General features: G+C 39.7%; 1 protein-coding gene across 2 annotated transcripts in view; it reads right to left on the bottom strand.

Annotated features, from left to right (window-relative positions):
* Positions 1-18,432, bottom strand: part of LOC150088352 (inactive tyrosine-protein kinase 7-like) — a 376,615-nt gene that overhangs the window by 298,951 nt on the left and 59,232 nt on the right. For both annotated transcript variants that reach the window (XM_090369462.1, XM_090369464.1), the window contains exon 2: positions 13,064-13,378. In XM_090369462.1, the coding sequence (XP_090225588.1) occupies positions 13,064-13,378 (315 nt within the window). The remainder of the gene's footprint in view (positions 1-13,063; positions 13,379-18,432) is intronic.

Consider the following 18,432-nt stretch of genomic DNA (forward strand, 5'->3'; position numbering starts at 1 on the left):
GGCATTAAAATAGTTGGAAAATCACTTTCTTATTCAATGTAGTTCCATAAAAATTAACAAATTATTATGTTCATTACGAAATAACGATTTAATATTGTTTGGGCCAATTATAATCTTGATAAGCCACGTTAGGTTACCAAACCTAACTTAATCTACTCGTTGCGCCAGGTTTCTTAGATAAAATAAATTAGGTCAATTGCTGATGGCAATTCCGGAAAGTAAGAACAATGAATGTTGTGTTCTTGCCATTCTTATCAAAATCTCAAGCCAACCAGTGAGGTGCACTGCATCCTGTTTCAAGCAGTGAGATAGACGAATAAGTGAAAACTGAAGTTGTTTCTGAGAGAGGGTTGTTGAGCTGTTCTTCCCTGTTGCCAGAATAAACAAAAAATAAATTCTTGAGGGAATGTTTTGGTGTCCCTCAAAAGAGTGCTAGTCTGGGATTCCCTCACAATGAATTATAAATGCAGAAGCGATAAAGCAGTCTACATGCGTAACAGAAGTGCTATATACATGTAAATATAACTAGAGCTCCATTGTTTGGCTTCTAATTGATCCACAGAGTGTAGGGAACAGCCTCAAGCAATGTCTTTCCATTCTTATCCGAGGCGCGCTCAGTGATCAAATAAGTATTCCCAGTCGTGGTGTTACCCAGAGCAGGGGTCGAATATATGGCTTTTGTCGCAGTGTTCTCGCGTGTGGGAGAGAACCAATGTCCAAGCCAATTTAGTAATAAATGTCTTCAGCCTCAACGATGTTAAGATGCACGAGCTATTTTACTACAGAAGCTATCCCCAGCGGGCTCTTCTGGACCGCCTCGTTATTAGCATTTTCGTCGTAAAGAGCCGTATCTGGAACTCGGGTATATAATCAAAGTATCGACTTTAGTCCTTGTTTTACGTGCGTTTAAATGTACTGGCACGTGCGTGTTGCTATCCATAATTTTATTCCATTTTTTCCCCTCCTCCTCCTCATTCACGGACTTAACCATATCTGTTTCCTCACAGAGAGATATCTCCCAATTTTGCAACATTCTTATATATCAATAATAGTTAATATTTTCTGAATACATACATAAAACTTTTGTTTATATACAAACTCATTTTAGATGAACTCTCCCAGACAGCAAAGCAGTTACAGCTGCAGACCATTCTTTGTGAAAAAGACCAGTAACCTCCTCTCTCCTCTGAACTCGGGTTTTTCATCCGGAAAAACAGGAAACCCTACTATAGAGTACACGAAATTTACAGGCACAATTCATTGATACCTCATTGAGTTATATGTTCTGGTACAAAAGCAAAGCAAACTCTCCGGCCGTAATTTACTTCTATCTGCTACACAATCAGCAAAAGATCGCATCCAGAAATCGAAATGGAAAATTTTACGGAACAAAAGGCTCGTTATTAAAATATTTTATTTTGTAATCAAGTAGGTACACGACATTACCCATATGGGTAACGAACTTGAAAACATTCCGGTGTATTCCGAACCCTGGAGGAGGGGGAGGGATAAAATGGTAATCCCTTATTATTATATGCCTCCATTTTCTCACAATTGTCTTATACAAGTTGGGCAGGTCATTATGGTAACCTCTCCTAGAGGTTTCCGCCTGTCCAACACCTGGATTAAAGATCAGCGGCCATCACCACTTGGTTGGAGATCTGTACCATTCCGGGATTCGTAATGAAATGTACCGCTTCATTCAAACGCTCCTGCACTTAACTGTCTCTTTAATACAGCCGCATGTTATATCATTTTCTTAATCCTACCAAAGCAATTACAGTTCAAAAGCGACAAACACGAATAAATGAAGTCAACGTTTATTACTCGTCTGTTTTTTTTTTTTTTAATTTTTTTTGTTTGACGAAAAAATAAAAAAAATAAATGAGCTAAACTAAATTTAATGAAAGATTAAAAACGATTAAACTTTAACTTAAGTACTGACGCCTTCATGCTGAGCGATAATATACAAGTATGATGGTTTAGCATCCCATATCCTGACGTTATGTTCGTTTAAAGTCCCCACTTAAGTGGAAGGCAGCGTAAGCTTCGTCGCTGAAGATCGGTCATGCAGGAAAGTCGTCTTCATCTTTCATGGGAATAAAGTAGGCCAAACACGGAATCACCTTTCCTTATCACCATTAGTCAATGCCTAAAAGAGCAACTGAAAGTTTTGCGGCTTCTATTGCGGGCAATACATTTTTGTAGAAATGCGAGTTTTATATCGGCAAGATTATGTTGACTACTCAGGATTTGGCGAGAACGTTTCGCACGATGGCCTATCTTGGAAAAGTTTTCAATGAACGAACTAGTCTGACTGGACGAAACATTCCTGTAATGCCTCAATACTCTGACGTGATGAGAGATTCCCTGAGATATTTGTACGGACAGCGCTGCGCAGAAGTACCAACGCATTCCACTTTCAGAGCAGTCAGAAACAGCAGCCACGTTGAATTCTGCATTTCATTTCTCATTACGATAACGGGTACTGTAATTCAAGGGATATCACGGCCATCCGAAATCAAAATGTGAAGTATGTTTGTGCTACTTGTTTTTTTATTTAAACTAGTGAAACAGTGACAAAACTATCATATCGCCAGATCCACTACCGCAGAGGGGAGGCCGAATGGTTTGGGGGGTTGTTTTGGTTTAGTTATTAAGGGTAAGGGGACATGAAACTGTCTCCTTACTCTTATGGTCAAGAATATCTTGTAACAATTAATTTGCTTTGTACCATATTTCTAGAACAAAGCAAATAACCTTTAAGAACTTTGTTCTTACTGAAACAAAAGTTCTAGTCCTTGGCTAACTTTCTCGCACTATTTAGACTACACGGCCTTCCAAAAGTTGCAGTACCCGAGCATCAATACCAGAAACATTTTGGAGCATGAGGTACAGGTGAAATTTGGCATCTGGCGTCCTCATTTTGACCTTTTTTTTTTCAGTGAGAAACGTTCTCCCCACCGACTAAAAGTTGCATCTGAAGCAGCTGCCTCATGCATCACCGAGGTATCAATTGAGTATTACAGTACGATAGTCAGCTATTCGTTTTGCAAACTATCCTTCTTCACAAAGGTTGATTGTTGCCACTTCAGATCCCTGAAAAAAGGCTCCAAGGTAATTCACTATAACGTAGCGCAATTCAAGTAGTGTGAGAAAGTCAGTTAAGGAAATTTGTTGAAGTAGTATAAAGTTTTATTTGCTGTATTATGGAAATGGAAATGAATATAACGAATAAAACTTTATTTGCTAAATCCATTTCCATTTCTAAATCCCTAAACATCGTTTTTTTGTTGTTGTTTTTTTTTAATCTAAAGTTGAAGACATTTTGAGAATGAAACGCTGGACGAATGGATCACACCAAATGGACAATCACACCAAACGCACTAAAAAAATATCTCACAGAATTATGCCACGCCACACACTTGCTATTAATCGAAACAAAGGTGGCCCGATTCGATACTGAATAAAGGTTCGTATTTTGTTTTTTACCAGTGTGTGTATTAATGCATTGCGACATCTCATGGCGTTCCCCTTTATATATATCTGCTGTAACGTCTTAATGGCCCTTTGTTAGTGAACATTGGAACTATTTTTGTTTCTCAAAAAAAGAAACAACTTCCATATGCTTGGATCTCTAAAGCGTTTTCGTATGTAATGCTTCGTTTTACAGTTTTTACATTTTAAAAATAGCTAAGGACTTTACACCACCCTGTATAACACAAATCGGCCCAGGACTGTAATGCCAGCGGCATTTTTTAGGAGATGCTTTAACAGGCAGCACCTTCGCATTCGGCATTTATGACATCGATAATTTCTTCTGGTTTATTCAGCATTTATTTGGTTATAATCAATATATCCACAGGCAGCGCATTGAAATTCCCACTGTTTCTTTTCCCATGAAGAATGCATGCTTATGACTAATAAATTAAATGTCGTCTATTACCAGCAGATGTTGCTCTTTGCATTTAATAGATATAAAAGGAATGAGTCATACGCCTTTAATGTCCACGTGCCGAAATCCCACAAGCAAATCACGCACAAACGCGATCAATGTTCTCTTGTAATTCAGAAATCTTTCCTGAACGCGGACCGACGATGTATGCAACCCACGTGAAGGCCATAAACACCCCCCGGCCATTATTCTCATATATATATGATCCCACGTAGTTTGCTTTCCAGGTAGCAGATTTTGATTGTTTTCCTTGGAAAGAGGCGAGCTACTTTGAATTGGAAATGCGAAAGGAAGAGGATACACATGTAAATGAACGGTTCCTTCGACAGCTCTCACATGCGCTGCAGTGAACAGGAGAGGAGAGTGAGATATTTCTCCAGACAGGCTCACCTGCCTCGAGAACGTGACCGATTCGAAACGATGAGAATAAAACATTCATCCCCCACTTCATGACATCCATTCTTATGCGGTTTGTCCGATCGAACATCGTGTTCAATTTATGCTGCAATTTCGTTGCACATTTCCTTAAAACTGCAATGCTGCTTGAAAACTCGAACAATGCAGTCTCATTTAACACTTTTAATGGAATATTTTTCTTGTAGACCGGATCAAACACAAAGGTACGTTCCTTTCTTTTACCTTTACGGCCATGATGCTGGAATCTGGACTGCTTAACATCTGGTGAACAGATCCGTCTTCTCATTTCTCTAGGTACATTTCCTAGTGAAGTCTCATAAGGCTAAACAAACTCATTATTTTAATTAGATCTTTCTCTAAAATTACGCATTTTATTCGCATAATGTATATTCCAGTGGTTCTCAATGTTTTTCTATTGCGAGTTACTTAGTTTTCCGATTCCTCTCGAGTAGCTAAGTACTCAGAAGTGACACCAATCTTAAATACTTTTGATTAACAGATAGTATCTGAAGTTTTCTACGCATTCTTTTAAATGGTAAATTCAAGTGTCAAAGGTATCCGGCGTCAATACTAAAAAGAAAGTTTACTGAGAAATAATATGCGCGATTTAAATCTTGAAGCCACTTTTATGCCCTTTATAACACTTGAATGAATCATTTAGAACTGTTTCCAGTAATTTACTACTCTACAAATTACCGAGAAGAGATGCAATTTACTTGTATTATCTTAGAGTTGAATTGAGTTGCTTAGAATAAGCGCCAGATCGTCTAAGGCCATGAAACCTCAATCTATCATTAGTTTTGTGTTCATATTCAGACCAAATCGGTCAGAGGAAGTTTACGATTATTTGACAATAACAGTATTGTATTCAGTGGTCAAGTGAAATCGAATAATGGTCAATTCAAGCGTGCGTACTACACTCTCGCTTTGCCTCTATTACTTGTTCTGCGAATGAAAACTAAACACGAATTTCGGGTATTAAAAAAAAAACAAACAAAAAAAAAAACACGACCCTCGCCCGCGTCCATAAAACTTCTTGCTGTAACGGTCTGAATTGTCACAGGAAGGGGAGCGTCCAGCAATCGAGCCCAGGCCATTTCCATATAGTTTTGAAAGAACAGCTGTTGTAGTCACTGTGTTAGCCGTTAGTGTTTTCTTTTATATATATATACTGAGTAACATAAATCAGTGGTTATTAACCCCTAGGGGTTCTAGACGAATACCTCGAGGGGTCGCTACAGAGCACAATGAAGGAATAACACAAAACAGAGTCCTAGACGAAGAAAGGACTAAGTTGTTATTAACAGTAAGCGGATAACGGAATATTTCTGTCATGGATTTTGGTTCGCTCACAAAAAGGGATCACCAGAAGTAGAAGGTTAAGATATACTTCATTGAATTAATCTTATATAAGTAAAAAAAAAAATTGCTAAAATTTATTTTATTTTTACGATAAAAAATATTCAGGCACTTTTTTTTTTTGGTTTTCAAAATGTGTAGATGCTTGCTTTGTCCTTTGGACCTTGACTTGGCGCATTATAGCCTTAGATGCTAATGCGCCATAAAACCCTAAAACAAACAAAACAAACAATCCTTTGGACCAGGGTAGTTGCAGCACTTATGGTCATCCGAATGCCAAAAATTAATTTGTTGAGTTATAAATTAGAATTACTGGCTTCACTACCAACCACGGCAGCCACTTTAACTCGTTTCGTTATATTTAGACGCCCATATCCGTCGACCGCCCTAGTGCGTGCAAGCGTCGCAATTCTCTAATTGAAAAGAATTACGCATACCGAGAACGGAATCTTTAGATGAAGTTGATACAAATCTCGAGAAACACTATTTATGACGTCATTTGAGGAAAAAGAATTTTAAAAATTTCTCCAATTTCTTGTTCCCTCGCGTGTAACATTATAACAAAAGGAATTTCTCAAAATGTAGCAAATCAAAATTGAATAAATTGAGATTCATATTCTAAGCGATATTTTTGCAATCCGTGCCAACGTGTTTTGCATTCGATGCAAAATGTCCAGGTGTACGGTGCATATAGTGCTGGTTGCTCAAAAATAAATAATTGCTAACATTAAGATTTACAGACAAACCCATCAGGGCCTTAGGCTAGAGTGCCATAATATACATTTATTTTAGAGAAGAGTTTCTCAAAGTGTGGGGCGCGCTTGTTATTTTCATTAAGCACTTTTTTTAAACGAAATATGGACAAACCATCTCACTAAGCCAGGAACGAAACATTTTTTATTTATTTCCATTATTCGTATTACATCGTATTTTATTTCTTCGAGATCAAATGTATTGAATTATATATTAATTTATAAAAGTATGCATATTCATAACTATATTTTAGGTCAAATCTGTTTATTGGCACTTGTTGAAAAGCTAATGGGAGTGCTGTGGTTCAGGGGAGAACTGAGGGGGGGCAGTTGCCCTCTGAATCACAGTCTATTAAAATGCACTGTTTGCTTGATGTTTGCGGAGCAGTCGGGTATGGGACATGATACTGCCAAGGGGGATGTCTTTGTGTGTGCACGATGTAAGGAGTGCAAGGAAATCAGGCGACAACTCAGCGTTGTTATGGGCCTTTATGAGACCTTGAAGGACAGGGTGGATGCCCTCGAAGGAAATAAATTGAGGGGCCCATCAAGCTCTCAGCTGCCCACATCAACGCCAGAGCTTGCACTTGGTCATCAGGCAACACAGAAGCAGCCCCCTAGGCAGAATGCGCTGGTCCCACAGGAACTAGTAGTTGTTGGTGACTCTATTGTCAGGGAAACGGGGAACATGCTTTGTAAAAAGGATAGGTGGAATAGGACCAGGGTATGTCTGCCAGGGGCAAAGGTTGATGACGTTGTAGAACGGATATCATCTTTTAAGGGCACAAAAGGTGATATAGTTGTACACGTTGGCACTAATGATATTAAGAGTAGGAGACCGGCGGAATTACTTAGCAAGTACAGGTCACTGTTGAAAAAAAGCCGTGAATTAGGGTTGAACTTGAAAGTGTCTGCAATTCTGCCCAGACACGATAGGAGGGAGTATATGATGAGAGCCTTGTCGATCAATTCGGCCCTGGAGGGATTGTGCAAGGCTCAAGGGGTAGAATTTTTTTCAGCCTGGACTGTACTTGTTAACAGGAGAGATTGCTTCTACAGGGATGGGATACACTTAAATAGAAAGGGTGCAAGAATATTTGCTGATGCTATCGAGGCAGTGTTAGGTGGGTCGGAAAACTGCTAGTTGGGGGGGATACAAGGACTAATAGATTAACAGTAGCCACTGGCAGAGGTGGAAGTGATTCTTGCACTGCTTCTATTCAAATGAGCAGAAGTCTGAAAAACAAGATGCAGGATATTTCAGAGACTGCTGGTAGTCATTGCGTTACAAGTAAACACATGGGTTGTGTTAGGGTAGCTAAGAATAGAAACAGGTGCATGTATACCTGCGTGTACACCAATGCTAGGAGTTTGGTAAATAAATTTGATGAATTTGAGGTATTGCTCAAAACATCAAAGGTAGATATTGTTGGGATATCAGAGACGTGGTGTCACACAGATATAAGGAATGCGGAACTGGAATTTGGGGAATACAATGTGTATAGAAAGGATAGACAGGACAGGAGGGGAGGAGGGGTCATGCTATTAATTAAGAAACACATAAAGTCCAAGGAAGTGAAGCCAGTCGACATCGATGGACAGGGCAGTGTCGAGTCAGTTTGGTGTGACATAAGCATAGGGAAATCAAAATTGAGAGTAGGAGTGTGCTATAGGCCTAATGACTCTGATGAGTATAATAATATATTGTACAGGGAAATAGAGTGGGCCAGTAAATCAGAGAGTCTTATAATGGGGGATTTTAATTTCCCAGATATTGACTGGAATTTGTGGGTTGGTCACTCGCACACTAGCAAGGCTTTTGTGGATTTATTGGATGATTGTTTTCTACATCAGCATGTTCGTGAGGCAACAAGAGGGAGCAATACTCTTGATCTGATTATCAGTAGTGATTCTTCATGCATTAAGAACCTGCAGATAAATGAACCACTAGGTGGCAATGATCACAGTGTGTTGAAGTGGGATTTACTCAAGGAGGTAACTACCATCAGAGGTAAAGGGAAGGGTTTTTGTTTTCGTAAAGGCGACTACGATGGTCTGAGACAGTATTTAAATTCTATACAGTGGGACCAACTGATGATGTTACCAACAGCAAACTCAAAATGGGAAGCATTCAAGGAACTAATCTTGGAGGCTACCAGGCTTTACATACCAACTAAGAAATATTGTTCAAGGTTTAGGACTAAATGGTTGTCAGATGAACTAATGAGACATGTGGCAGAGAAGAAAAATGCATGGGATACATACAAATTAATGGGTGACATGGAAGCCTATGATAGATATAAGTTGGTCTGTAACCAAGTCACAAAGGAGATTAGGCAGGCAAAGGCAGACTACGAAAAATCCTTGGCAAAGGATGCAAAGAAAAACAGAAAAGAGTTCTTTACATACTTGAACTCGAGAAGGAAAGGGATGAATCAGATTGGTCCACTGGATATTGATGGTTCAACAGTTGAGGATCCTGCTCAGGTGGCTAACAATCTAAACGAGTATTTTGCATCTACATTCACGCATGAGGAGTTATTCAGGAAGGAGAATGATGTAGGTAAAGTAAACATTGGCAGTGAGCTGGATGATTTTGTAATAACTGAGAGGGAAGTGGAGGAGAGATTGTTGAGGATAAACATAAAAAAGGCACCTGGGGTGGATGGGATCTATCCAGTTATATTAAAGGAGGCAGCAAAGGAAGTATGCAAACCCCTAGCCATAATTATGAGAGCTTCTTTGGACTCAGGGGAGGTACCCATAGACTGGAGATGTGCAAATGTAACCCCAATTCACAAAGGAGGATCAAAGGCTGACACAAGTAATTATAGACCTGTTAGTTTAACTTCTGTTCCAGGTAAATTAATGGGGGCACTGGTTAAAGAAGCACTGCAGGATCATCTAGACAAGAATTCAGTTATAGCTCAGACGCAGCATGGTTTTGTTAAGGGCAGGTCTTGCCTGACCAATTTGATTGGATACTATGATGTAGTCACAAAAGAACTGGATGCAGGGAATAACTTTGATATTATATATTTGGATCTTAGAAAGGCTTTTGATACTGTTGCACATGGAAGACTGCTGCACAAATTGGAGCAGTGTGGCATTGGAGGCAAATTGCTGCTATGGATAAGGGGATGGTTGAGTGGCAGAAGACAGAGAGTGGTAATCAATGGACACTGCTCAACGTGGACTAATGTTATTAGTGGAGTTCCTCAAGGTTCAGTGTTGGGTCCATTGTTGTTTTCGGTTTATGAATGATATTGATGATGGGATATCAAGTTTAATGTCTAAGTTTGCAGATGATACAAAGGTTGGCAGGGTCGTCGTTAAGGACACTACTGACGCTATGCTGCTGCAACAGGATCTGGAAAGGTTGAACAGATGGGCTGAGAGGTGGCAAATGAAGTTTAACATTGACAAATGTAAAGTACTACATATGGGAAACAGTAACCCCCGAGCAATGTATCAACTCTGCGGTACTACACTGACAGTGGTGGAGAATGAAAAGGACCTGGGGGTAATTGTGCAGGCAGACATGAAGTTCTCTGAGCAGTGCAGACGAGCTGCAAGAGTAGCTCATGGTGTCTTGTCAATGATATACAGGAATTTTTCTAGCAGGGATAAGGAGGTGATTATTCCCTTGTATAAGGCAATGGTTAGGCCACATCTTGAGTACTGTATACAGGTCTGGAGGCCTCATTTCAAGAAGGATGTAGAGCTGCTGGAACGGGTACAGAGAAGGGCAACAAGATTAGTAAATGGAACAAAGGGTTGCTCTTACGAAGAAAGGCTTAAATTTTGCAAATTACAGAGTCTGGAGACTAGGCACCGGCGAGGTGATCTGATAGAGGTGTATAAGGCTTTGAATGGTTTGAGCATGCTCAATGCCAATGGGATTCTTCATCTTTCTCAGAATAATCACCTCAGAGGGCATAAATTCAAATTGAGGAAGGACGGATGTCGGATAGATGTGCGGAAATTTGCCTTTGGCCAGCGGGTGGTTGGTTGGTGGAACCGACTTCCATCACTTGTTGTTGAAGTTGATAGCCTAAACAAATTTAAAGCTCAACTGGACAGGTATTTCGAACGAACGGAGGGGTGAAATGGGAGAGGGGTTTTTTTTTTTTTTTTTTGGCTGATGCTGAATAAGCTTGCTCTCTTGCATCATATGCCTCTACTAATGCTAATGCTAACCTGTGGGCGCATGAAATTTATGAAAAATTTTAAACAGATACAGTACTAATAATATTACCGCAATTTTGGTGCTGTATGGATTCGAACATGCGCGTGAGTAACTCTGAACTTGATCTGTCCTCTCGGTTACAGTCACGCCCTTTTGCTTCTTCTATTTGCTACTTACTAATATTAAGAGCTGTAGATAGCCAATATTTAGCCTTGTGTGATCAGTTAGCTAGCCACAAATTCAGGACGTTGACTACCCTTAATGAGGGAATGGCTTATTAATCCTTTCAATTCTTATTGCATTTAAACGAGCACGGGCTCACACACAGTTATGGCTGTTTTTACTTTAACTATAAAACATTCTACTAGCGATACCTAATCCATTGTTAAAATTAAACATTATGCGTTGATGTACATATTTGATTGCAAATATGGAAAACTGCTTTTCAAAAAGTAAATTTAATATTCATATTCGATTTAATACTCAATTCGATATGAGCTAATTATTTTTAGATTCTAAATTTTATATTCCGAATATCGCCAGCTAGGCGATATGTGCAAAAAAATTCAATATGTATATTAAATATATGTATATTAAATAAGTCAAAAATTAGTAAAATCGCACTAAAAAGTATGAAACTAATTAAAAGTATGAAACTAATTAAAAACTGGTTACTATCTTTACACATTCTACGCTATCTCTATAACCCTATTTGCCGCAGCGCATCCCAAACTGACCGACAATCATAGGCTCCTGTTGACCTGAAACTTTACATCACATCTTCTGACCAAAATCAGATTCTTAGCACTACCTTGCAGGCAAATAAAAAGATCCATCAACTTGAACAATGTCTGGCCTCAATCGGATTACAGATTAATCAAGCAAAGACAGCTCAAATGTCTTTCACCTGGAAGAAGTCACGCAGTGATATCAATGTTACCGTCAATGGATCACCCATTCAAAAATTTAAAGCACAAGGACCTTGGGTTAGTATGGGATGAGGGGCTGACATTCCTGAACACAAAAGCAAAAATGTACTCTGCTATGTGGGCGATCTGCCAGGAATTAACCTGGATTCATGACGCTGAATTGGCAAACATATACATTCTACGATGTCTCTGTTCCATATTTCTTTATGTAGCAACTATTTGGTCCTCTGCCCCCTATAACACGCTTCAACAAGTACCTCAGCCTGGAATACTGGCTCCTGAAATGGCTCAACTGTCGGACTGGCAACCAATACACTATTTCTAGGGCCCAACTCTACATTAATCTCGAAGTCACCCCATGGAAACAACATATTGTGGCAGCTAAACTTCTTGCACTGGCCAGACTAATCACAGGACGACTTGACGCCTCTGACTTGATAAAAACTCTCCGAATTGCCAGAAGAAATCAAGTGGACCAATGGCTCCCACTCAGAATCTGTTTTAACAACCTTAAAGGTTTCAGACACATGTTTCCAGGAAACACGGTAGATTTGATCAACAATCTAGCCATCGACCTGGATAAATTCTGCCAGCAGCATATATACTGACGCCAGAAGCTAATGGACACATACGCAAATCTACCGTTGTGACTCACAAGAAAACCACCAAATGGAAAATAACTTGCCACGACAATGCTTCCCATGACACGATAAATTTAAAATAAAATAAAATAAATTTAAAATAAAATGTGTAAAGACAGTAAATAGTTTTTAATTAGTTTTATATTTTTTAGGTTGGTTATTCTAATTTTTGGTTGTTTAATATACATAGAATCAAGTTTTTTCATATTTCGATTATGCATATTGAATTTTTTTGCACATATCGCGGTATTTTTATTAGTATCTGGTGATATTCGAAATATTAAATTTAGAAATCTAAAAGCAATTAGCTCATATCGCTCAAAAGAATAATATTTGGCTAAATGTTTTTCCTGCTAAAAAATTAATTCACCTTTTTAGGCGTGTTAGCACATATGCATAATACGTTTATTGTCTTCACCATATTAGGTCAACGTGTAACAATTCGACTCCCAGTGGACGGATTTTCATTAAATTTTATAATTTGGGCCTTTTAAAAATCGCAAAATTTCTTTAAAAGAGGACCAATAGAAAGACAACAATATTATTTCTTTGTGTGCCCACCCAAATGTAATAACTCGAATCCCAGAGGATGGATTTTCATGAAATTTCACATTTCTTTATGTTAGAGCGATTTATCCAGCCTTCCCAATTTTTATTTGTTTTCAAATTTAGATTCTTGAACTTTATACAGCGTACAAAACACTCACAAGAAAAAAGAGAACTCATACATACCGTATATAAATACATACTGTTTGCATTATTAGCTAAAATTTCTAAACGCGGTGCACCAAAGTCAAAATAATAAAAAAATTATGACTTACAGAGGATGTTAAGCTGAGCTCCTTGGCTGATCGTGGAAATTCTGGTTGTGACGTTTGTGGCAACGCATTTAAATTCTCCCAGATCATGCAGTGGATCGACTCGTGTGATGTGCAGATTGCTGCCCACCTGGTATCGGCGGGTTGTGTTTTCTATGGAGTTACCATCCAAGGTCCAATAAAACTGGATGTGGCGGTTGTTTGACACGTTGCACTCCAGAGTAACGCTTTGGCCTTTAATGACATTCTGATCTTTGGGTTGAGGACTGAAATAGAAGCTGTCTTGACCTCCTGATCCCTTAGGCAACCACCACATAGCTGTAAACGAGAAGAAAACGATATTCAAATTAACAACATATTGAAGGGAAAAAGCTATTTTCATCCAGCATAATTATTAATTGCGTAATTTTCATCTCTCATTTTTAGAATAAATAAATAAGTGAGGACTACGTATTGCTCCTTAGACTCCAGAGGAAATTATGTTAGAATGCCTATAACTTTTGGATATGACTTTTAATGTCATCCATCTAAAAGGAGGCGCCCACGTATGCACCTTTCAAAATCGAATGCGATGAGAATGATATTAATGATGTCGCTGTCTTCCCGTCCGTAGGACCCCTAATTAAGTCTTTTAACTTAGTAAATATTGCGTATATTTTAAACAAAAAATTCAAGTGTTTACTAACAAAATATCAGTATAGATCTAATCGTTTATGTACCAACAACGCGCCATCACTACTGTAACTAGTCATTGCTAATGTTATGGCCTGAACTTTCACTGTCTTCAAAGAGCACGCCATATGCAGGGCCATCATGTAAACTGCTCATTCCACATTCCTTGAAAGACTTTGCAACTGTCTTGCCCGTATTTCTGTAACTCGCACTAATTTTTCACTATCTGTAGACCTGGGAAATTTTTGGTCGCTTCATTTCACCTTGTTGATTGAGTGCCTGCACTCAGTTGGTCCACTCTCACTCATGAGCACTTTAAAGGGTTTGTTAATGGAAGTGTCCACGACTACAGTTAGCTAAGGTCTCCTGGAATTACTAGCTCCGTCATCCATCAGGCCAATGATTATTTAGTGAACAGGCATGCATGCTTGGCCAGGACATTATACCTTGGAAGACAACGGCATATTTCTTACGGTCCGCTTCATAAAAGATTACTATACAGCAGTTCACGATTGTTCATTTTCTGCATTCAAACATTGAAAAAACGCATGCTGAGAACAATTTGGACGTGCCCACGTTGTTCACAGCATGAAAACTACGGCTATTCTTCCTGCCCCGCAGTAAATATCTGGCACCTAAACTATATTAGAGCCATCCGAGCATTACCTCATTTTCCATGTGTATCATGTCTGTAAATTGCGTGAATTCTCCGGTCGGTTTGCTTGTTTTGCTGGAGAAAAATACCCGAGTTTCTGAACGGGAGGACAACCATACTGTCCTCGCCTGAGATCGACTAATTAACTCAGCCACGGAGTCGGGAGAGGGGGGGGGGGAATCCATAAAAGTTCCTCGCGCACCGATGGAATTTGAACCCGGGCCTTTTCCACCTGGTGTGATGAAGACAGCGATTATAACCACTGTGCTAGCTTTTGATATCACAGTGGTTATAATCTAGAAACCTAGATTATAACCACTCGTTATAATCTAGAAACCTAGATTATAACCACTCGTTATAATAGTGCTATCAATCTAGTCGTGTACTCCGTCTGGGAGATCACACTGCATCTTGTGGTGATGGGCTGGATTATTTCTGGGGCAAGGTGGCATCGTCAACAAGTGTTATCTGTTACTCTTGGTGCTTAGCGATGTATTTCCTGTAGTTTCTGGTCTTGGATGGCGAGTGTGAATCCTTCGGTCTTGGGAAAGAGCCTTTCGTTCGTGAGCCAAGCGTTAGAAGCCATCTTATCTATGTAGTCTTGATGGAGGTCATTGTAGTGTCTGCATTGGAGCATCTTCTTCGCCTATCTTTCTGTTGTTTCTTCTGTCTGTGTGAATGTGATCAGCTTGATGAGGTTGAGTGTTGTGTACCGTCTGTCCATCATCTTTCTTATGACTTGGTAGATTGGTGCTGTGTTTCCCTGGAAGTAATCGCGCAGGTTTTTAATTGCCTTCTTCCCTTGTTTAGTGAGGTCAGTCCTTCTTTACGGGCTATGGTCAGTCGAGGGGTGTTGGCGGCTTTTGGTCATCATTGACTTTGTCGATCTCATAATCTCCTCGAGCTCGGTGTAGGTTAAATTTACGATCCCGATAGAGTACGTTTGTACTAGGACTACGTAAGTGTTTATGGCTGTGACATCTTCCTGCCATTCAGCTTTCATTTTAGTAGACTTCTCAGTCTCCGATTGTATTCAATGCTTTGATCTCCTTGTGTTCTAACTGGTTGGCCTGCATTATCCTTATATATTTGTATGTCTCTCCCGCAGCCATGGCTTCAATCTCTTCACATATTCATCCGGTACTTTCATTCGACTGGATGTCCTTGATGCAATCCATGGGTTTTGCATTTGTCTAAGACAAATTGCATCCTGATGTTAGTGCTGAACTCTTCAGTGATCCAGAGTAGGTTTTGGAGTTGATTCTCGGTTGCGGCATAGAGTTTGATGTCATCCATGTGCATCAAGTGAGTGAGGATGTACAGGTTATTCCTCCCTTCTTTTAGGGTATATCCGTACTTGCTTTTATTGATCATGATGGACAGTAGTTGATTGCTAGACAGCAGAATCATAACGGTTCAAGGCATCTCTCTGGAAGATTCCTCTACTGATGGGTATCGGTCTGGTCGTGATGTTCTCGACCATGATAGTGGTCCTCCATTTTTCCATGGTTGCTTCTAGTTAGTGTGTGAGTGTCAGGTTGTCTTTGTAGACTTTCAGTGTCTCTTTCAATTAGCTATGAGGAACTGAGTCAAAGGCCATGCAATAGTCGATATAGGCTGTGTTGTATAGGTTGCGGTGTTTCTTGTAGGCTTGCTCCATAACCGCAGCGTCAATTGCTCCTTGCATCCTCTGCTTACATCCCTTCTGCTGCTCGGCCATGATGTTTTTGCTCTCCAAGTGGTCTGATATCTTCTTAGTTATGGTGTTGGTCAGAATCTTGTACATCGTTGGGAGACAGGTGATTGGTCTGTACTTTGTGGTGTCTGTCGTTAGCCTTAGGGTAGGTGAGTTCTTGAGTCAGAGACTGGGATTGTATCAGGGTGCCTTATTATCTGGGTGAACTGCTCTGCTGTGCGCAGCTGAACGTGTTGTACCAATAGTTCTGGATGTTATCTATTTCTGATGCGCCAGTTGTGGGACTTTCTGTAGTTATGGGAGCGATACTCTCTACTTCAGCCATCACTTCGACTTTTGGGGTAGTAGGTGCGATGAAGCGACTTTTGCGATTTTTTTCCATCTCTGCGTTTTTTTTTTTTTTTTTTTTTTTTTCCTCGTGGGATTCCAATCCGGGTCCATGATATTGGAAGTCCGGTGTTGTAACCACTAGACGATTAGCCCAGTGGTTACAATTTTATTTTTTATTTTGTTCCGTAAATATCTGGAATTATTTTTCTGTGGGACTCAGTCTTATTCAACTTAATCGGAATATAGTATAAGTATGTATGTGCATCTGAACCTGAATCCTATAGAGAACTGTTGGCATCGTGTGGAATGTGCAGTTGCCAGAAAGAAACCAAAGACCCTCCGTGAACTTCATAATTCGTGTTTGGAACCACGAACTGTCAGTTGATTATCTTCAGAAATTGATCTTGTCAATGCCTCGACGATGTGCTGCTGTCATCAGGGCCAGATGCGTTTCAATTAAATATTAGTTTGCACCTGGTGAACCCTTCATTTTGTTTTCCATTTAAAATGATAAACTAAAGCAAACTGAGGGCTTCTGATAACATTTCACCCATAATTGTCGTTACCAAAACTGTTGTATAAAGGTTGCAAATGCTCATTTTGGAATATTTTGAGAGCACCTGTCAAATATTACTTAGCTATAGTTAATATGCCTTAACTATTAATAAATATTACTTAGCTTTGCCTTAACTATTAATAAATATCTTTTGTTTATATTTCTATTTGTGATGCTAGTCATTAATGTAACGTACCATGGCGAAAAATGGTTAGAAATGTGGAATTCCTAGGTGATGCCCTTTCTTTGAACACCAGTGTATATATATTTTTTGACCTATGAAGGAGATCGGAGGATAGCCCGGAAGTCACTTCAAACGTGTTCTCTGAACGATGAAACAGAAAACAAAAGCGCTAACGGGTTTCAAATGGAAATGACAGCTGGAAGTTATTCGGCGAAAAATGTCTGCGCGTGTTACTAGCGCAGGAATTCAACGTTCCGAAGTCGACAAATAGCAACATGCTGAAGATGGAAAGCCAGGGGTGATATTGAGCCAAAGAAAAGACCAGATAATTGGAAAAGATTTACTGACAGGAGCTGACGCGTTAGTATCCTCATGCCGTCATTGGATATCGCAGAAAAGGCAATTTGAGGTTGATTTTCAATTAAAATGGTAAAATGGCTGTAGAAATGACCGTCTAAGGCGGCGAGGACGGCTGTCAAATTCAGAAATTTTTCGTGAGCTGCACAAACGGCTGTCGTGGGCTCGCCGATAGTATTAGTGCGCATGCAGCAAACCAGTTACGCCAGAGAATAATGGACAGCCTGGCTTACCTCCTAGCGGTGTGTACGGGTAACGTGGGGTCCCATTAGGGGTCCTTCGGCCAAAAGCCACACCACAACAACAGAACCCAACATAATACTTCTCATATACAACACGCAGTACTTTTGTCTGGCTTTTATAGAGTAATGTATATACCACAAGAGTACTTATGCGCAGTTTTGGGGAACCACCGGTGGCGCCCTCTCCCCAAACACTATGTACGAAACCTAAACCTACTGTTTGTCATTTCAGTTGAGCCAGTTGACAAGTTGATCGAAAATTATGGAAAAAATGGGATACGGAATGTCAATAAAGCTTCGTTAATGGCACTTAACTGGATTTTTTAATGGCAGAATCTGGGTGATATTAGCAAAGAGCATGGGGAGAGATTCCATCAAAACATACAGTCAATGGAGGACAGGTACCAAGGAAAGTGGGATAAAGATAAACATATTTTTACACAGCAAATCAAGGGGAGGTTTACCAATGGATTGTCCTCGTGGTAGCACAGTTGCTGTAATCACCGTCCTCCCCACACCGGATGGAAAAGACACGAGTTCGAATCCTGTCAAGGACGCGAGGAATTTTTATGGGCTTTTTCACAACGTGGCTGAGTTAGTAGGTCTCAGGCGAGGGCAGCATAATTTTATCTTCCTGATAAAAAGAAATTAAGAAGAAACCGATAAGGTTACCAAGCGGG

The sequence above is a fragment of the Mastigoproctus giganteus genome, chromosome 3 (genome assembly GCF_048544385.1).
Source record: "Mastigoproctus giganteus isolate SK-2022 chromosome 3, ASM4854438v1, whole genome shotgun sequence".
NCBI lineage: Eukaryota > Metazoa > Arthropoda > Arachnida > Uropygi > Thelyphonidae > Mastigoproctus > Mastigoproctus giganteus.